At 43.5% G+C, this 15,032-nt stretch overlaps 1 protein-coding gene across 1 annotated transcript in view; it reads left to right on the top strand.

Annotated features, from left to right (window-relative positions):
- Positions 1–15,032, top strand: part of SEC24D (SEC24 homolog D, COPII coat complex component) — a 162,513-nt gene that overhangs the window by 101,757 nt on the left and 45,724 nt on the right. Inside the window, exon 11 of the mRNA XM_063458256.1 lies at positions 1,362–1,486. Coding sequence (XP_063314326.1) covers positions 1,362–1,486 — 125 coding nt within the window. The remainder of the gene's footprint in view (positions 1–1,361; positions 1,487–15,032) is intronic.

The following is a 15,032-nucleotide window of genomic DNA, read 5'->3' on the forward strand; positions in this document are numbered from 1 at the left end:
TGGTTCAAAGTAGTAGTGGGGCAATCACCATGGAAATCACTAGAACCAGTAGGCACATTTCAGTGGTGACTCCTCCCTTTTTAATTTTATCACAATTTACCCCAAAAGTTTCCTACAGTAAACATAGAGGGGGATATAATTCAAGCAGTTAGTTTGGAGGACATTTTATTCTAAATTCTGTTATTATAAAGTGTGTGAGGGGGAAAATGAGAACGGGTCTGGATGTTTTCTCTGCTCCGATGGAAGCTCTTCTGTGTCATTTTTTTTTCTCTTTCTGCCCTTAACTATTTTCATCCTCTATGATCAGAAACATGAACATCGCCGTATTTGCCCCGTTGATGTATTGTATGTGAAATGTTTTTGCACTTTGCATTTCATTCAAATATTTTGTGTTAATGATGTTGTTAATACAAAAACCTTAATTAAAAAAACAAAAATGCATTACCCTCCCCTCCCATCTTAAAGGATAAAGGCCCAATCTAGAAGCATGTGCAATAATAAAACAGAACTCAGAATTGCAAAACTGAAGGGAACCCTAGTATCTGGTTCACTGTACTCTAAATGAACAATTCTCTGTAATGTACTTCATATTACATTTGTACATTTGGTATGTTAACCGTGATATTCCCTTAAAGGATCACTATAGGGTCAGGAACACAAACATGTATTCCTGACCCTATAGTGTTAATAACACCATCTAGCCCCCCTGGGCCCCTTATGCAGCCTCACTAAATATATACATTTTACTGTATTCAAGCCTGAAGCTGTAGCCCTGCATGCTGTTTGACTCAGAAAAAAACAAACAGTCTGCTGACATCATCAGAAGTGGTGGCCTGGTCCAATCACAATGCTTCCCCACAGGATTGGCTGAGACTGACAAAGAGGCAGATCGGGGCAGAGCCAGCATGATTCAAACAGAGCCCTGGCCAATCAGCATCTCCTCATAGAGATGAATTGAATCAATGAATCTCTATGAGGAAAGTTCAGTGTCTGCATGCAGAGGGTGGAGACACTGAATGTTTGAATGCGTTTTAGGCAGCCATGACCCAGGAAGGATCTCTAACAGCCATCTAAGGAGTGGCCAGTGAAGTTATCACTAGGCTGTAATGTAAACACTGCATTTTCTCTAAAAAGACAGTGTTTACAGCAAAAAGCCTGAAGGTAATGATTCTACTCACCAGAACAAATTCAATAAGCTGTAGTTGTTCTGGTGAGTATAGTGTCCCTTTAATGACAAGATGAGCAGTGTACAATTATATCATCAACCCCATTTTTATCATGTATTTTATCAATTACCATTACCAAAGAAATAGGTGTTTCAGGTTTACATATTTATTTATTTAATATTTTTCTCCCAACAGAAAAATAAACCACCAAATCCCCCTGCCTACATCTTCATGATAGATGTTTCTTACAGCAACATTAAAAATGGTGTGGTCCGACTGATTTGTGAGGAACTCAAGACCCTGTTGGAAAGACTTCCAAGGTAATGATAACTGTATAAGAATGTAATTATTATATTAATATCGCAAGACACAAAGGATAATAAAATATGTAACAGATAATATTTGAAATTTAGAAAGGCATCATGACTTGAAATTTGATTTTGACAGTTATTTAACCCCTTAAGGACACATGACATTGTGTGACATGTCATGATTCCCTTTTATTCCAGAAGTTTGGTCCTTAGGGGGTTAAATTGTATGTATAAATTTATGGAGAAATTGGTAATGGAATACAGAGAAATGTTTCATAACTTCCAATGTTGGGTGGTATGGATCTGGAATCAAGGTTGAGCAGGCTAGACAGATTGTGGTGACAGTAGTCGTGCCCACAAAAAACTAGTGCATGTCGGCCAGCCTCACCTAGAGCAGCCCATGCTCAGAGTGCTGTTAAAAAGCTCTGAGCATGAGCTGAATGCGCAGAAGCATTTAATATTGTGCATGTGCTTCACTGATTGGACCATGCCCAGGAGAGATATGCTATCTTGTATCTGCAACCGTTCTTGCCCTAGACTACAACTGTGACCCGCCTTCATAAATAACCTTATAATGCTTTTATAATAAAGAAAGATTAATGTAAAAAATCTATATTTTATAGACTTAAAGGAACACTAGTAAACGTGTATTTCGAATTCTATAGTGTTCTTCTCTTTATTTAGATTCAGCCCCCCATCCCACCCAGGTATAAGTAGAAACTGGAATAAATGGTATTGCTTACCTTTTTTCCAGCATCATTGTGCAGAAGATGATAATATGGGAAATGGATACAGAATCTCTAGGTTTCAAGTGATGCAAGATTGGTGCTTGTTTCACAACTGAGGATGTATTACTATGGAGACTTTATGATGTGATGCACATATGCTCACTTTGATAATCTGGGCTATAGTTCAAGGAACAGATAAGCTACCCAACAACCAGTGCAGACAGTGTGGTCAAGTCTAAAATGTAGAGCAAACAGCGAGTACTCACTGTTTAGTGAATAAACCCCTTAATTTGTTTCTTTAATCACTGTTATTATTATAATTATTATCATCATTTATATAGCACCAATTTATGTACCACAAAACCAAATAAGAGACAAAGAATAAAAAAATGATAAAAAAATATAAATAGGTTCAAAAGGGTCCTGTTGAAATCTAAAGTATGAAATAAGCGAGAAAGAACAATGTAAAATGCTAGCGCTTGTCATTGGTAACCATTGGTAACCATTTTAAGCAACATTGTCATTATTTATTAAAAATAAACATTGAAAAAACCTTATGCAGGCAACAAAAGAATTGTTTCCGTTTACATAAAGGAAAATTGATCATAGTGATGATGAATTCTGTGCTTCTTCAAGTTCATTCATTGCAGAAAAAGGAGCATCATAGCAAGAATGACATATTCAGATGTGCCCTAGTCCTACTGGATCTATATTTTCCCAGTGATATAATGAGAGGGTATTATTTGTATAAACTCTTAGCGACACGTCTTTTGAAATACACATAATTTCACCCTTAGTTCCTGAAATAATTTGCAATCTATTAAACTTCCAACTTTAATGACCAACTAATAATTTTAGACACTCATCCAAGGTATTGATACTAAGCAGCAGTCTTTTCTTCTGTCCTTTTACTTAATTTTTTTTTTTTCGGATAAAGGTCTATATATTCTTTCGATACACAATATAGCAGCACAGCTGTTAGTTCAGACACAATACCATATATTGGGGAACCACACGACCTAGAGGCACTGTTTGGCGCACTTCTCAGCTATTACATTATAAGTTTCTTCGCAATACACAGTCATTGCTTCCAAATTTGTGGGGTTGGCCTTGGCCACTATCTGTTTGGTTGTCAATACTATTATCATTGTACTATATAATTCAGTAAAAAACAAGAGGAATAGGCGCTCACTAAATAAACTCAAGGTGGGCAGCAGTGAACCGAGCAGGAATTCCCAACGCCTACTCAGAATAGTGAAACAAACAAGAAAAATAGTGGAACAAACACGCGCGGTTTACCACTATTTTTCTTGTTTGTTTTACTATATAATTCACCATTATTTAAACAATTGTGGAAATACACAATGCTTTAACTCTTTAGCAGCTTACACGATTCTCAATGACAACACTGATAAAGATCGAATTTATTAAACATTCTAAATACTCTAAATATACCCTTATGGAGTTAAGGTTAATGTATACTAAGCGTTAATAGCATTGAATCCAAGACTCACGAGAGCCTTAATGGTTAAATTACTCCTCATACATTTACCAATCAGAGCTCACTACCACACTACCATGATTGGTCCTACCAGATTTTAATGGACCGATAGACTAGCAGCTTCTCATTTTAATACCGGACCCTCTCTCAGGTCTGGTTCCCCTCTGATGAGCTGATATGGCGAAATGTGCGGCAGGGACACTGACAGGCCCTCTTCTTAGTTATCATACCAGAGTGTGCTCGCAACACAAAGTCGGAAAACTCCATATCATCTTATAATGGCTACTATTTCTTTTGGATGTATATATTTATACCACTGAACTAGATCTACCTAATCATCAATTGTGACTGCAGATTAAGCAGGGTTGGGGGTTGGATTTGGCCATATTCAGTTTAGACTCACAGATATATTGGTTTGGGGTAATGGGTGCCCTCGAAGGCACAGTTAGGAGCCAGCCAGATATCTAGCACTTCAGCTTGATCTCCCATTTTATTATATCTGGTCTATAGTGCCAATGCTCTTGGACTATACCATAATTGTCCAGAACCTGTATACCAGAGTTAAAACTATCTTTCTCCCCTCTCGGATCCTTCAGAGGTTTCCCACAACAGTAATTTCTTGTCGTCTTTGCAATTCATAGCAGGGGATAAAAAACACTGCTTAGTTTCGGGCTTCTAATTTCTGCAGCTGTTGGTAAAACCTACCATACACTTACCTGTGACTGAACTGGAGAGGGCTCAATCAATCCCCTCCTCTGTCGGTTCCTCTAAGCCCTATTTACAGCAGAGAATACTACACAGTGTATTATTCCTTTAAGCAGGCTTCTTACACCCTGCACGCTAGTCACTTACATGATTATTTTAGAATTGGTTTTAAGGTGGTGGTATCACAAGTTACATTTTTTTATTATATATTGTTTTGTTATTATTATACATTAAAAGTTACATTGTATATATTTAAAGATCAGTTGGGTTCTATGGGAATTACCTGGCATTTATTCCCTTCCCTCCAAATAAAGTTATCTTGTTTTTGAGAAGGTTGTAGATTGATTCAGTGTGCTGTGCTCATGCTGCATCAGTTATTTGCAAGAGTGCATTGGTGCCATCTATTGACCAAAATGCAGAATTGCAAGAATGTCCTACAAGCAGTAGTGGTTCCAGAAAATTAATACTCCTTTAAAGTAATTTTCTTTGAAATTAAACCTTTTATGTAAAGGACACTGTATGCTCTATAACCATTTAATTTAAACCCCTGGCACTGTCCCCCCATTCAGTGTTAAAACATGTTGAGTAGTTTAACACTAAATGATAGACATGTGCATTTGTTTTCATACGAATATGATTTTATCCCAAACAATTCAGGGTTTTTTTCGTATTCATTTACTAAAACGTAAACGAAAGCCCTACAAATGAAATATAAACAAAACGAAAGGGCAAATGCCGAATGCATTACCTTTTCGTTTTGTTTTGTTCATTTAATAGACTCCGTGCTGCAGGGGAATTAACCCCCACAGCATGGAGAAATAGTGCGCATGCGCGAAAAGAAAAAAAAAAAGGAGGGAACCGGCAGCGCTACCAGCTCCCTCCTTGTAAAAAATATTATTTCCAGTCCTCCCCCAGCCCCCGCATTAAAACCTATGCGGTTCACTGTGACCCCCATATTAATAAAAGGGAGTAGTGGTATGTTGCCTAAACAGTGAGCAGCCAATGGCTGCGCCTGTCATTTAAAACTTAATATAAATCAATATGGGGGTCACTATGACCCCCATATTGATAAATGGGAGGTGTAATCATCCTGCATGAGCCTAAATAAATATTGTGGGGGACCTAATGGCCTAAACCAACCAATCAATCAGAGCGCTCTGAGCCTAATTTAAGGGTGTGGGAAGCCTTTCCCCGCCCTGCAGAGCTCATTCTGCGTCGTGCCCTCCATGGGTGAAGATGGATTATTTTTTTACCGTCGGGATTTTTTTATATTTCGCCTTTTTTGGAGCGCTTGTCTTTTTGTTTTTGTTTTTTTTTGCAGTTGCAACGCGTATTATGGATTTTTATTTGGTCTTTTTTGGGGCTGAAAGAAGAAAAGAAAGGACATCAAATGGTAAGTATGAAATTGTATTTTACAGGTTTCGTTTATCGCCCCCCCCCTCTCTATTATTAGGGTGAGGGGGTAGGTAGGGTATTTTTATTTGTCAATCTTTCTTTTATTGAGGCAGGAGTTAAATGGGGTACAAAATAAAGAAGAGGGGATGCACAGTATTTGTACAGAGTGGGATCGCTTTAACACAGTAGTACATCTCCTTCGAATGACAGCCTCATTTTATATTTTATATTAAGCAAGCTTTTCAGTAGGTTAATAGCACGTATAAAGTAACAGTTATACAGGTAGTTTTCACTAAGCGATTGTCAAGAGTCAAATGAATTAGACAAATATAAAACAAATGAACAACCATCTGCGCTTGTCGTTACTAGTCTAGTTATGAAAAGTAATTAAAATAATAGCATGAAGAACCATAGGCGAGACATCAGATAGATTAAGGCGGTTATTTGTCAGAGGAATCATGGCTTATACGTTACGAATATGACATGTCAGTAGCTTATTATCGTATGCTTAACTAGTTATGCTTGTTCAGCCACCAGGAATGACATTATGCAAGTATCTGATATTATGCTCTCTGAGTAGCCTCTAAGTAGGAGCTGTGCCCGTCAGATAGCTGAAGACAGGGTAAAGTTAAAACAATGGGGGTACATGTAAGTGAAAGACCTGTAAATATATGAGATCGCTATAGTCTGGCTGGTGATAGTGACACTACAACCTGAATAATAATGTACCATGCAGTAAGTCCTTGCGGTGTAGGGTAAACGTAGAAGGTTTCAAGTGTCCATCAGCCAGTTCCCTTCAGCCCATGCCGGTTCCTGGCTTGCAGGGTTTCGGTCCAATGCCGGGCTTCTGTACCTCGCCGTAGTACCGGAGTTGGTGAGAGTGACTCCACAGTCTTGGGATGGTCTGTAGGCTTGCGGCCTCATGTCCCAGTCTCGATAGCCGCTTGGGTCTGGATTTACTGCGCTCTGTGTCACTGGTGGTTGCTGTGGGCGGGTGTTACGATGCCACATTCCCTATAGCGTCTCCTCTGCGTCCGAGGGCCGCTTGTCTCCGGCCTGAGGCCTGCGTAGGCGCTCGCGCCCTTTGCCATTGGACCCATCATCAAGTCCGTGGGCCCAGGGTTCCACCGGATCCTAGGCTTCTCCCTGGGTGTATGGCAGGCTGTGGGGGGGGATTCCTCCCTGTGAGCGCCCGGCTCAGATGGAGAGTGAGCGGGCCTCTCAACAGCAACATCCACAGGTGTGGTGGTTGGTGTGCATCAGATGTCAGGTGTACCTCTGGTTGTGTGGGTCGTTGCTTGGTATTACCCCGTATGTACAGATAGGTGATGGCTGCCGGCAGACCTGTGTTCGATGTTGCTTACACTGCGCACATGGTCTCCGCCATCTTGCGTGTGGGTCACAGGCTATATGTTGGCGGTGTGACAGAGAGCCGTTTAGTTTGGCCTGGTTTAGCTTGGACCGGGATCACCCCCCCAGTCCAGTGGGGGGGGGAACAGGACCAGGTCCGCAGGCTGTCTCTGCTTGTCGGGCCCCGTCGGGCAGGATAGTGCTGCGGCGGCCATCCGCATCACTCACCGCCAGCATCGGTCCCGCCTGTCATGGCGGGCCCCATCCTCCGAGGGACTAGAACCACGAGGGCAAGCCTCTCCTCGGCTCAGGCAGCCCGATTGCATCGAGGGTCGCAGTAAGTCTCCAGTAATTCTCCCAAAAGGACGTGGTTTGAAAGCTATTTGTGGCCCTTTTTGCAGGAGCCGAGCTGTCCTGCGACCGCTCAGCTCGGCGGCCCGGCCCCGCCCCCGGTAGGGTATTTTTATTGTTGATTGGGGCTTGGGGACCCCACCTCACTTTATTATTTGTGGTCCCCACCCACCGCTCATGGGTGGGGACCAGGGGGGATATTAGGTCCCCCCTTTAATTTATTAGGGTCCCCACCCGCAGCTCCTGGGTGGAGCCAGGGGGGACATTAGGTTCCCCCCAATATTTATTTATTTATTTATTTATTTAGGGTCCCCACTCACCGCTCATGGGAGTCACAGGTGGGGGGCACTATGTCCCTCAATTTTAGTTGTGTTCCCCACCATAGGGGAACGGGGGGATCCCTTATTGCACTAGCAACTGAGCAGCAATAGCTGCCCAGTCACTAGTAGTTTTAAATGACAGCAAGCAGCCACTGGTTGTCGCTGTTTAGGCAACATGCCCCTACTACATGGGGGGATCAGACACAGGTAGCAGCATAGGGCAGGATTTAACCTGTGCCAGGTCACCCCTTATTGCAATAGCTGGCCAGTCACTAGTAGTTTTAAATTTGTTTAGGCGACATGCCCCCAATCGCAGCATGCCGCGAGTAGGGGCATGAGGGAGGATTTAACCTCACTTTTATTAATATGGTGGTCATATTACATTTTTATTTAGTACGAAAATTTGGTGCACATGTCTACTAAATTATGTGGTAGAAAAAGCCCTAAAATAGGTCCAAGTGGATTCAAACTAGACTTGGGAACTCTTTAGCAAGTGAGAATTCTAAGTCAATTCAAAGTCAAGATAGCTGGCCTAACTGAAAGCATAGCTACTTAGAGAATTTTTCAATTTCGGATATTTTCATCTTAAATTTAAAATTCACTTTGAATTCTTACTTTAGTGACTAGCCCTGTTAATTTAACCCTGAATTCTCACTTTAGTGACTAGCCCTGTTAATTTAACCCTAAATTCTCACTTTAGTGACTAGCCCTGTTAATTTAACCCTAAATTCTCACTTTAGTGACTAGCCCTGTTAATTTAACCCTGAATTCTCACTTTAGTGACTAGCCCTGTTAATTTAACCCTAAATTCTCACTTTAGAATTCACTTGGAATTCTCACTTTGCCTCAGTAATTTTCCCCCACCTGACAGAGTTACTGCCGTCAAAAAGTGTCAAATCCCCCAGCCGTGCAGGGAAATTGGCTCTGTCTATGATCCTTCATAGACCTCAATGCTGTACCCTTGAGCATGTGCGAGATTACAGCGGTGACATTGGCTTCTGGCAATTGAAGTGCCAGGAGCAAATGAGGACCTGCAGGAAGAGGATGTTGGCGCCCCAGAGGGAGCGGTTCAGGTAGGTAAAACGTATCATTGCCTGCTTCCTATGGTCACCAGCCACCCCGCTGCGATGTCACCATTGGGTTTTTTTGCGAATCATGTGAAGATGTAGCTTAGTAATAAAGTTACAGACTACTCTTAGGTTTGCCATCTGACTGGTATTTTACTGGCACAGCTGGTATTTGAGGTATTTGAGGCTGCCTGGCCAGTGCCAGTATTGCAGTTATACAGGCAATACAAATGCATTTTCTCAGTATAAATGGAAATTACTTTGCAATACCAGCACCAGCCGTAGGGGTCACTGTATGTGGAGAGAGGCAGGGATAGGAAGTTACAGCATATCCCTCCCTGCCTTTCTCTACTACTCACTGATCCATGGGGGAACAGCTACACAGCACAGAGAGTCCAGACAGTAAGTGAGGGATGGGGGGAAAGGCAGCAGGGAGACATAGGGACACTGAGACACTAGGGGACACATGGGGACACAGACACTAGGGGATACTGGGAGACCTGGGGACACTGAGACACTTGTGGACATTGGAAAACACGGGGACACTGTGAGAAATGGGGACACTGTGAGAAACAGACATTGGGAGACACTGAGACATTGGGACACAGTGTCCCCTAGTCTCCCAGTGTCTGTGTCCCGATGTCTGTGTCCCTAGTGTCTCAGTGTCCCCATGGCTCCCAGTTTCCCCTAGTCTCCCAGTGTCTGTGCCCCCATGTCTCCCAGTGTCCCTAGTGACTCAGTGTCTCCATGTCTCCCAGTGTCCCCTAGTGTCTCAGTGTCCCCGGGTCTCCCAGTGACATGGGGACACTGGGAGAAATGGGAACACTGAGACACTGGGAGACTAGGGGCCTGGGCGACATGGGGACACTGACACTGTGATACATAGGGACACAGAGACTGGGTGACTTGCGAGACTGAGACACTGGGAGCAATCCATCTATACAGCAGAATCAAACTGAGTAGTTTGTTGGTAATTTTACAGAATTTTCTCTTATGTTACTCCTTGTGATTTACATCATGTGATGTCACGCATAACTAATTATTCAAATGTATAAGGCTGGTATTTTTTTTCCAAGAAAGGTGGCATCCCTAACTACTCTTCACATACTCTTGCTTAAAGGAACACTAGAGGGTCAGGAACTGTCAGGGTTCTCACCTGTTAGACAGCCAGCCAGACGTGGTCGCCCCTGGAGTTCCCAACAGGGGACTTGAACCGGGGAACTTATCAGTCCTGCTTTCTGCCTCTGAGCCACAGCAGCTTTACACAGAGACTACTGTTTCCGGTCCTGTTCATCCTGGCATGGCTACTACACCGGGTGCTGCACCTTGACTTGGCTGTGTCTCACCTGACTCTGATCGGTCATCAGCAGGGTATTTAAACCCAGCCTCGCCCTGTGCTCAGTGTCCAGTCTTTGATCTTGTGATCCTGTTTCGTACCAGTGTTCCTGCTTCATCTGCTTCGTGTTATTGACCCCGGCTTCTGACTCGTTTATTCTGACCTCTGGCATCCCTTGACTTCGGCTACTCCTCGTTGTTCCTGACCTCTGGCATCCTTTGACCTCGGCTATCTCTCGACTATCCTGCTGCTTCAGTCCTTGCCTGTCCTGCGTATTTGGTACTGCATCCTGCACAGCCCCCGTGCACAGATCCACAGGCCAGGTGAATTCTTACCTGACCACCTCGGCCTGTGGCTATCTGCAAGGGTGAGCAACATATCTGCGCTACAGACTCCCAACTCAGGTAAGACCCTGACAAAAGACTTGACCAATATGGAGTCCGCAGAGATGTGCTCACCCTCAACCCAGCAAGTGTCCAGCCTGGCCCAGACTGTTTCGGAGCTGCAGCAAGACATTTTTTTTCTTAAAGGTGCAGTACGTCCAGCCCCGGAACCGGCTTATCCTGAACCGTTTGTCATCATGCCCGACCGTTTTGATGGTAGCCGCACATCCTTTCAGTGCTTCAAGATGGATTGCGAGGTGTTGTTTTCTTTAAAACCTCGAACTTATGCCACAGAATTCATCAGGGTCAGAGCGGCTATCAACCTGTTGTCTGGACACATCAAAGTTTGGGCTCACCAAATGTTGCAGACGAAGAGTCCTGTCCTTGTCAGCTGGGAATCCTTTATTACTGCTATGGACTCACAATGCAAGACCACTATGCCCAAGCCAGCCCCACCTACTAAAAAATCGCGGAGTCTAAGTAACCAAGGAACTGAGTACCATCACCACACCCCAGTGATGCCTCCTTATGATCCAGTTCCCAGGAAAACTCCAGAGGTATCCTGTGTTCCACTTGACCCTGAGGAACCTATGCAATTAGGACTTGTCCACTGCAAAGTGACACCTAGGGAAAGGGACCGAAGGAAAAGCCATGGCCTGTGTTATTACTGTGGAGAGAAAGGGCACTTCATCACGCTTTGTCCTGTTCGCCCTCCTAGACCTCCAGCTCTCCGACTGGGTACTAACTTCCTTCGTCCAGTGTACACCGCATACCAGCCTAAAAAGCTACAAGGGAGCCGTTATTCTTGCCCATGCTTGGCTTCCATGGAAAAAACTACACCCCCTGCTCCAGAGCCGCCTGCATCTACTGCCGAAGTTACTTCCTGTGGTACCACCGCTACTTCCTGCCCACCTGAAAAGGATTTACTTGTGGATTGTGCCATTGCTTCTAATGGCACTACGGTCCGTAAAGAAGACCTTGAAATGTTCGACAAAGCGTTGTTAGCTACGAACACTGTTCCTGTCGAAGTTGTGGAAGTGCTTGCCACCTGTACCCGGAACCTAAAAAGCCTGGACAGTTCTTCAGCCGTACCAGAAGCTGGTACTGGGAAATCCCAAGCTATTAAGGGATCCCACACTGAGGACTTTGACTATGGGGATTCACTGGATTCTGATAGTGACCCTGGAGAGGTGTATGATTTCGAGGGAGAACCTACTTACACCCAGAGGTCGTTTTTAAAGGGGGGGGTACTGTCAGGGTTCTCACCTGTTAGACAGACAGCCAGACGTGGTCGCCCCTGGAGTTCCCAACAGGGGACTTGAACTGGGGAACTTATCAGTCCTAGTCCTGCTTTCTGCCTCTGAGCCACAGCAGCTTTACACAGAGACTACTGTTTCCGGTCCTGTTCATCCTGGCATGGCTACTACACCGGGGGCTGCACCTTGACTTGGCTGTGTCTCACCTGACTCTGATCGGTCATCAGCAGGGTATTTAAACCCAGCCTCGCCCTGTGCTCAGTGTCCAGTCTTTGATCTTGTGATCCTGTTTCGTACCAGTGTTCCTGCTTCATCTGCTTCGTGTTATTGACCCCGGCTTCTGACTCGTTTATTCTGACCTCTGGCATCCCTTGACTTCGGCTACTCCTCGTTGTTCCTGACCTCTGGCATCCTTTGACCTCGGCTATCCCTTGACTATCCTGCTGCTTCAGTCCTTGCCTGTCCTGCGTATTTGGTACTGCATCCTGCACAGCCCCCGTGCACAGATCCACAGGCCAGGTGAATTCTTACCTGACCACCTCGGCCTGTGGCTATCTGCAAGGGTGAGCAACATATCTGCGCTACAGACTCCCAACTCAGGTAAGACCCTGACAGGAACACAATCATGTATTTCTGACCTTATTATGTTAAAACAACAATTTAGCCCCCCTAACCCCCACTTGCCTCCCTAAATATAGTAAACTCTTACTTGTATTCAAGTCTGCAGCTGCTGACTCTGTCCCTGTCTGCCTCTGAACTGACATCATCAGAAATGGTGGTCTGCGCAAATTATAATGCTTCCCCATAGGATTGGCTGAGACTGTCAACTAGGCAGATCATGGGCAGAGCCAGCACAAGTCAAACATAGCCCTGGCCAATTAGCATCTCCTCATGAAGATAAACTGATTCAATGCATCTCTATGAGGAAAGTTCAGTGTCTGCATGCAGAGGGTGGAGACACTGAATGGCGGTGCTGCACACTAGGCAGTACTGCCCCAGAAGGCACCTCTAGCAGCCATCTAAGTAAGGAGTGGCAATCAGAGTTATCGGAAAAGACAGTAACCCTGGAGGGAATGATTCTACTTACCAGAACAAATACAATAAGCTGTAGTTGTTCTGGTGACTATAGTGTCCCTTTAAGTTTGGAAGCTTAAGAGGGATGCATGAGAACAAAACCTGTGTGGACTGGCTGACAATAAAATTAGTTTAGATAATGCAGACTTTGGTGTCTCTAACACTGTGGCATGTCCACTTTCTTCTACACTCACTACATACACCTTTTCTATGTCTCAGACTATATACCAGGAACTTCTGCCTGCTAGTAAGATGATAAGGAGACAAGTGGACATGTGAGTGCTAGGGGACAGTCCTTAGAAAGCGTGTAGTAGGCGCATCATTTGATGCATTTAAGTCAAGCTCAGGGTGCTGCCTGCATAGCATGCCCTTAGTTGGACAGCCTGCATTGTTGGCAAGCAGTCTGGCATGCATTCATGCCAGGCTGGCCTTCCAATTCTTTGAAAAACATGCCCCCCTTTTTGGGCATGTTCACCCCTTTTGGCAGGTCTGGTCACGTGGTTCGTGCCAGTGGCCCACTCTTTTACCCCGCACATTGACTTCCTGCTTCACTGGACACGGCATTTAGGGGATATGGATTTACTTGAAAGATGAAAGCAAAAATTAGAGAGAGATTAGATTAGAGTATGTGTTTTTGTATAGCTGCATCCTTTGAGTTTCCCTCCAACACCATCTCCATTAGATACATGATGCTTGGGAGGTATGATTGTTTTAGTATTTTTGGTCGATAAGATTCTGTAAATAGGCCCATCGGGCTCTTAATCTGGCCCTGTTGGCAGGTCTTATAAACTGTGTTTAGTAATAAAAATGTGGTCAATAGCCCACAGTGATCCTTGACACATCCCAATAACCAAGAAAAGGCCTATCTATTCAGCATTTCCTATAATCTGAGAAAAAAAACAAATGCTGTATATTCAGTATCTCTTTGCACTTTATATATACAGTATATCATTTTATAAAAATATTTTCCATTTTTGGTTTTTGCTTTCCATAATGCTATATACACTTTGTAGACATGTCTATGAGTTCAGGAACAAAACGTTGTAGTCTCTTTATATAACATTGTGCATCAGTAATGACTATAATGTGTCCCCTCTTTAAAAAGCTTGAGAAGATGCAATAAATACGGGTGAAAAATGGTAATTTTGCTTGCATGCTTTCATATACAAGTCTAGACACATCAGGTGGTGTAATTCCAAATCTCAAAGTGGGAGCACAGTGCTGAAAGAGGCATGATCTCACTGTAAGAAAATTCCCTAACATTTCTCACTGAAAAAGGGCAATTATTGCGCTCTTATGTTGGAATGAAAATTATAATATCAGCTAACATTCCCAAGTCACAAAGACTGAATAATATTTTGGGCATGTAAAAAGTTGCGATTACTGGAAGCCCACCAACTCTGTCATGATGTGTGCCTTCACAATATTGCAAATCCCTTGGTGGGGATGACTCAACAAAATCCTCAATTAGGTCATTTATTTAGGAATCAAGTAATTTTTTGTGTTATTAAAGGCTGAATGTCTACAACAGAGTCAGAGTGAGACATAAATTCAGCCTAGGCATTTATATGCTGAGCAGCGTAAAAGGAGGATGTGGGGTCAGAGAAGGCATGCTTCCCCAAAGATAGCATGTCAGTGCGATGCCCCTTAGGGCAGCACGAGCACAGAGCTCTGCTACACAGCTCTTGCATGGGGAAAAGACCATCTGTATGTATACAAAAAATGAAGAATAAAAAAAGATTATTCATTAAATAATGATTCAAAATCAACATTTTGAATTAACTTTAGTGTAATGTACCTGAAAATTACAGAGCAGCCTGGAATTTATGGCTACATTGGTACACTGAACAAGTTTTGGATCCCATTCATGCAAGTATCTCTTATGATTTCAAACGTCATATCTCAAAGGTTTGATCAAGTTAAAGCTTAAAAGACAGTGATCCTTGTCTGCAGGTAGCACGGTCCTCTAGGGTAAACAGGCACAGTCCTTTTAATTGCAGATACTCCAGGCACTTTATTTGTAAATCCACACAGGAGACAGCAGTAAATGAAAACATAAATATAACACAAATCCCTATAACCAAAAACC

This window comes from Pelobates fuscus, chromosome 6 (assembly GCF_036172605.1).
Source record: "Pelobates fuscus isolate aPelFus1 chromosome 6, aPelFus1.pri, whole genome shotgun sequence".
NCBI lineage: Eukaryota > Metazoa > Chordata > Amphibia > Anura > Pelobatidae > Pelobates > Pelobates fuscus.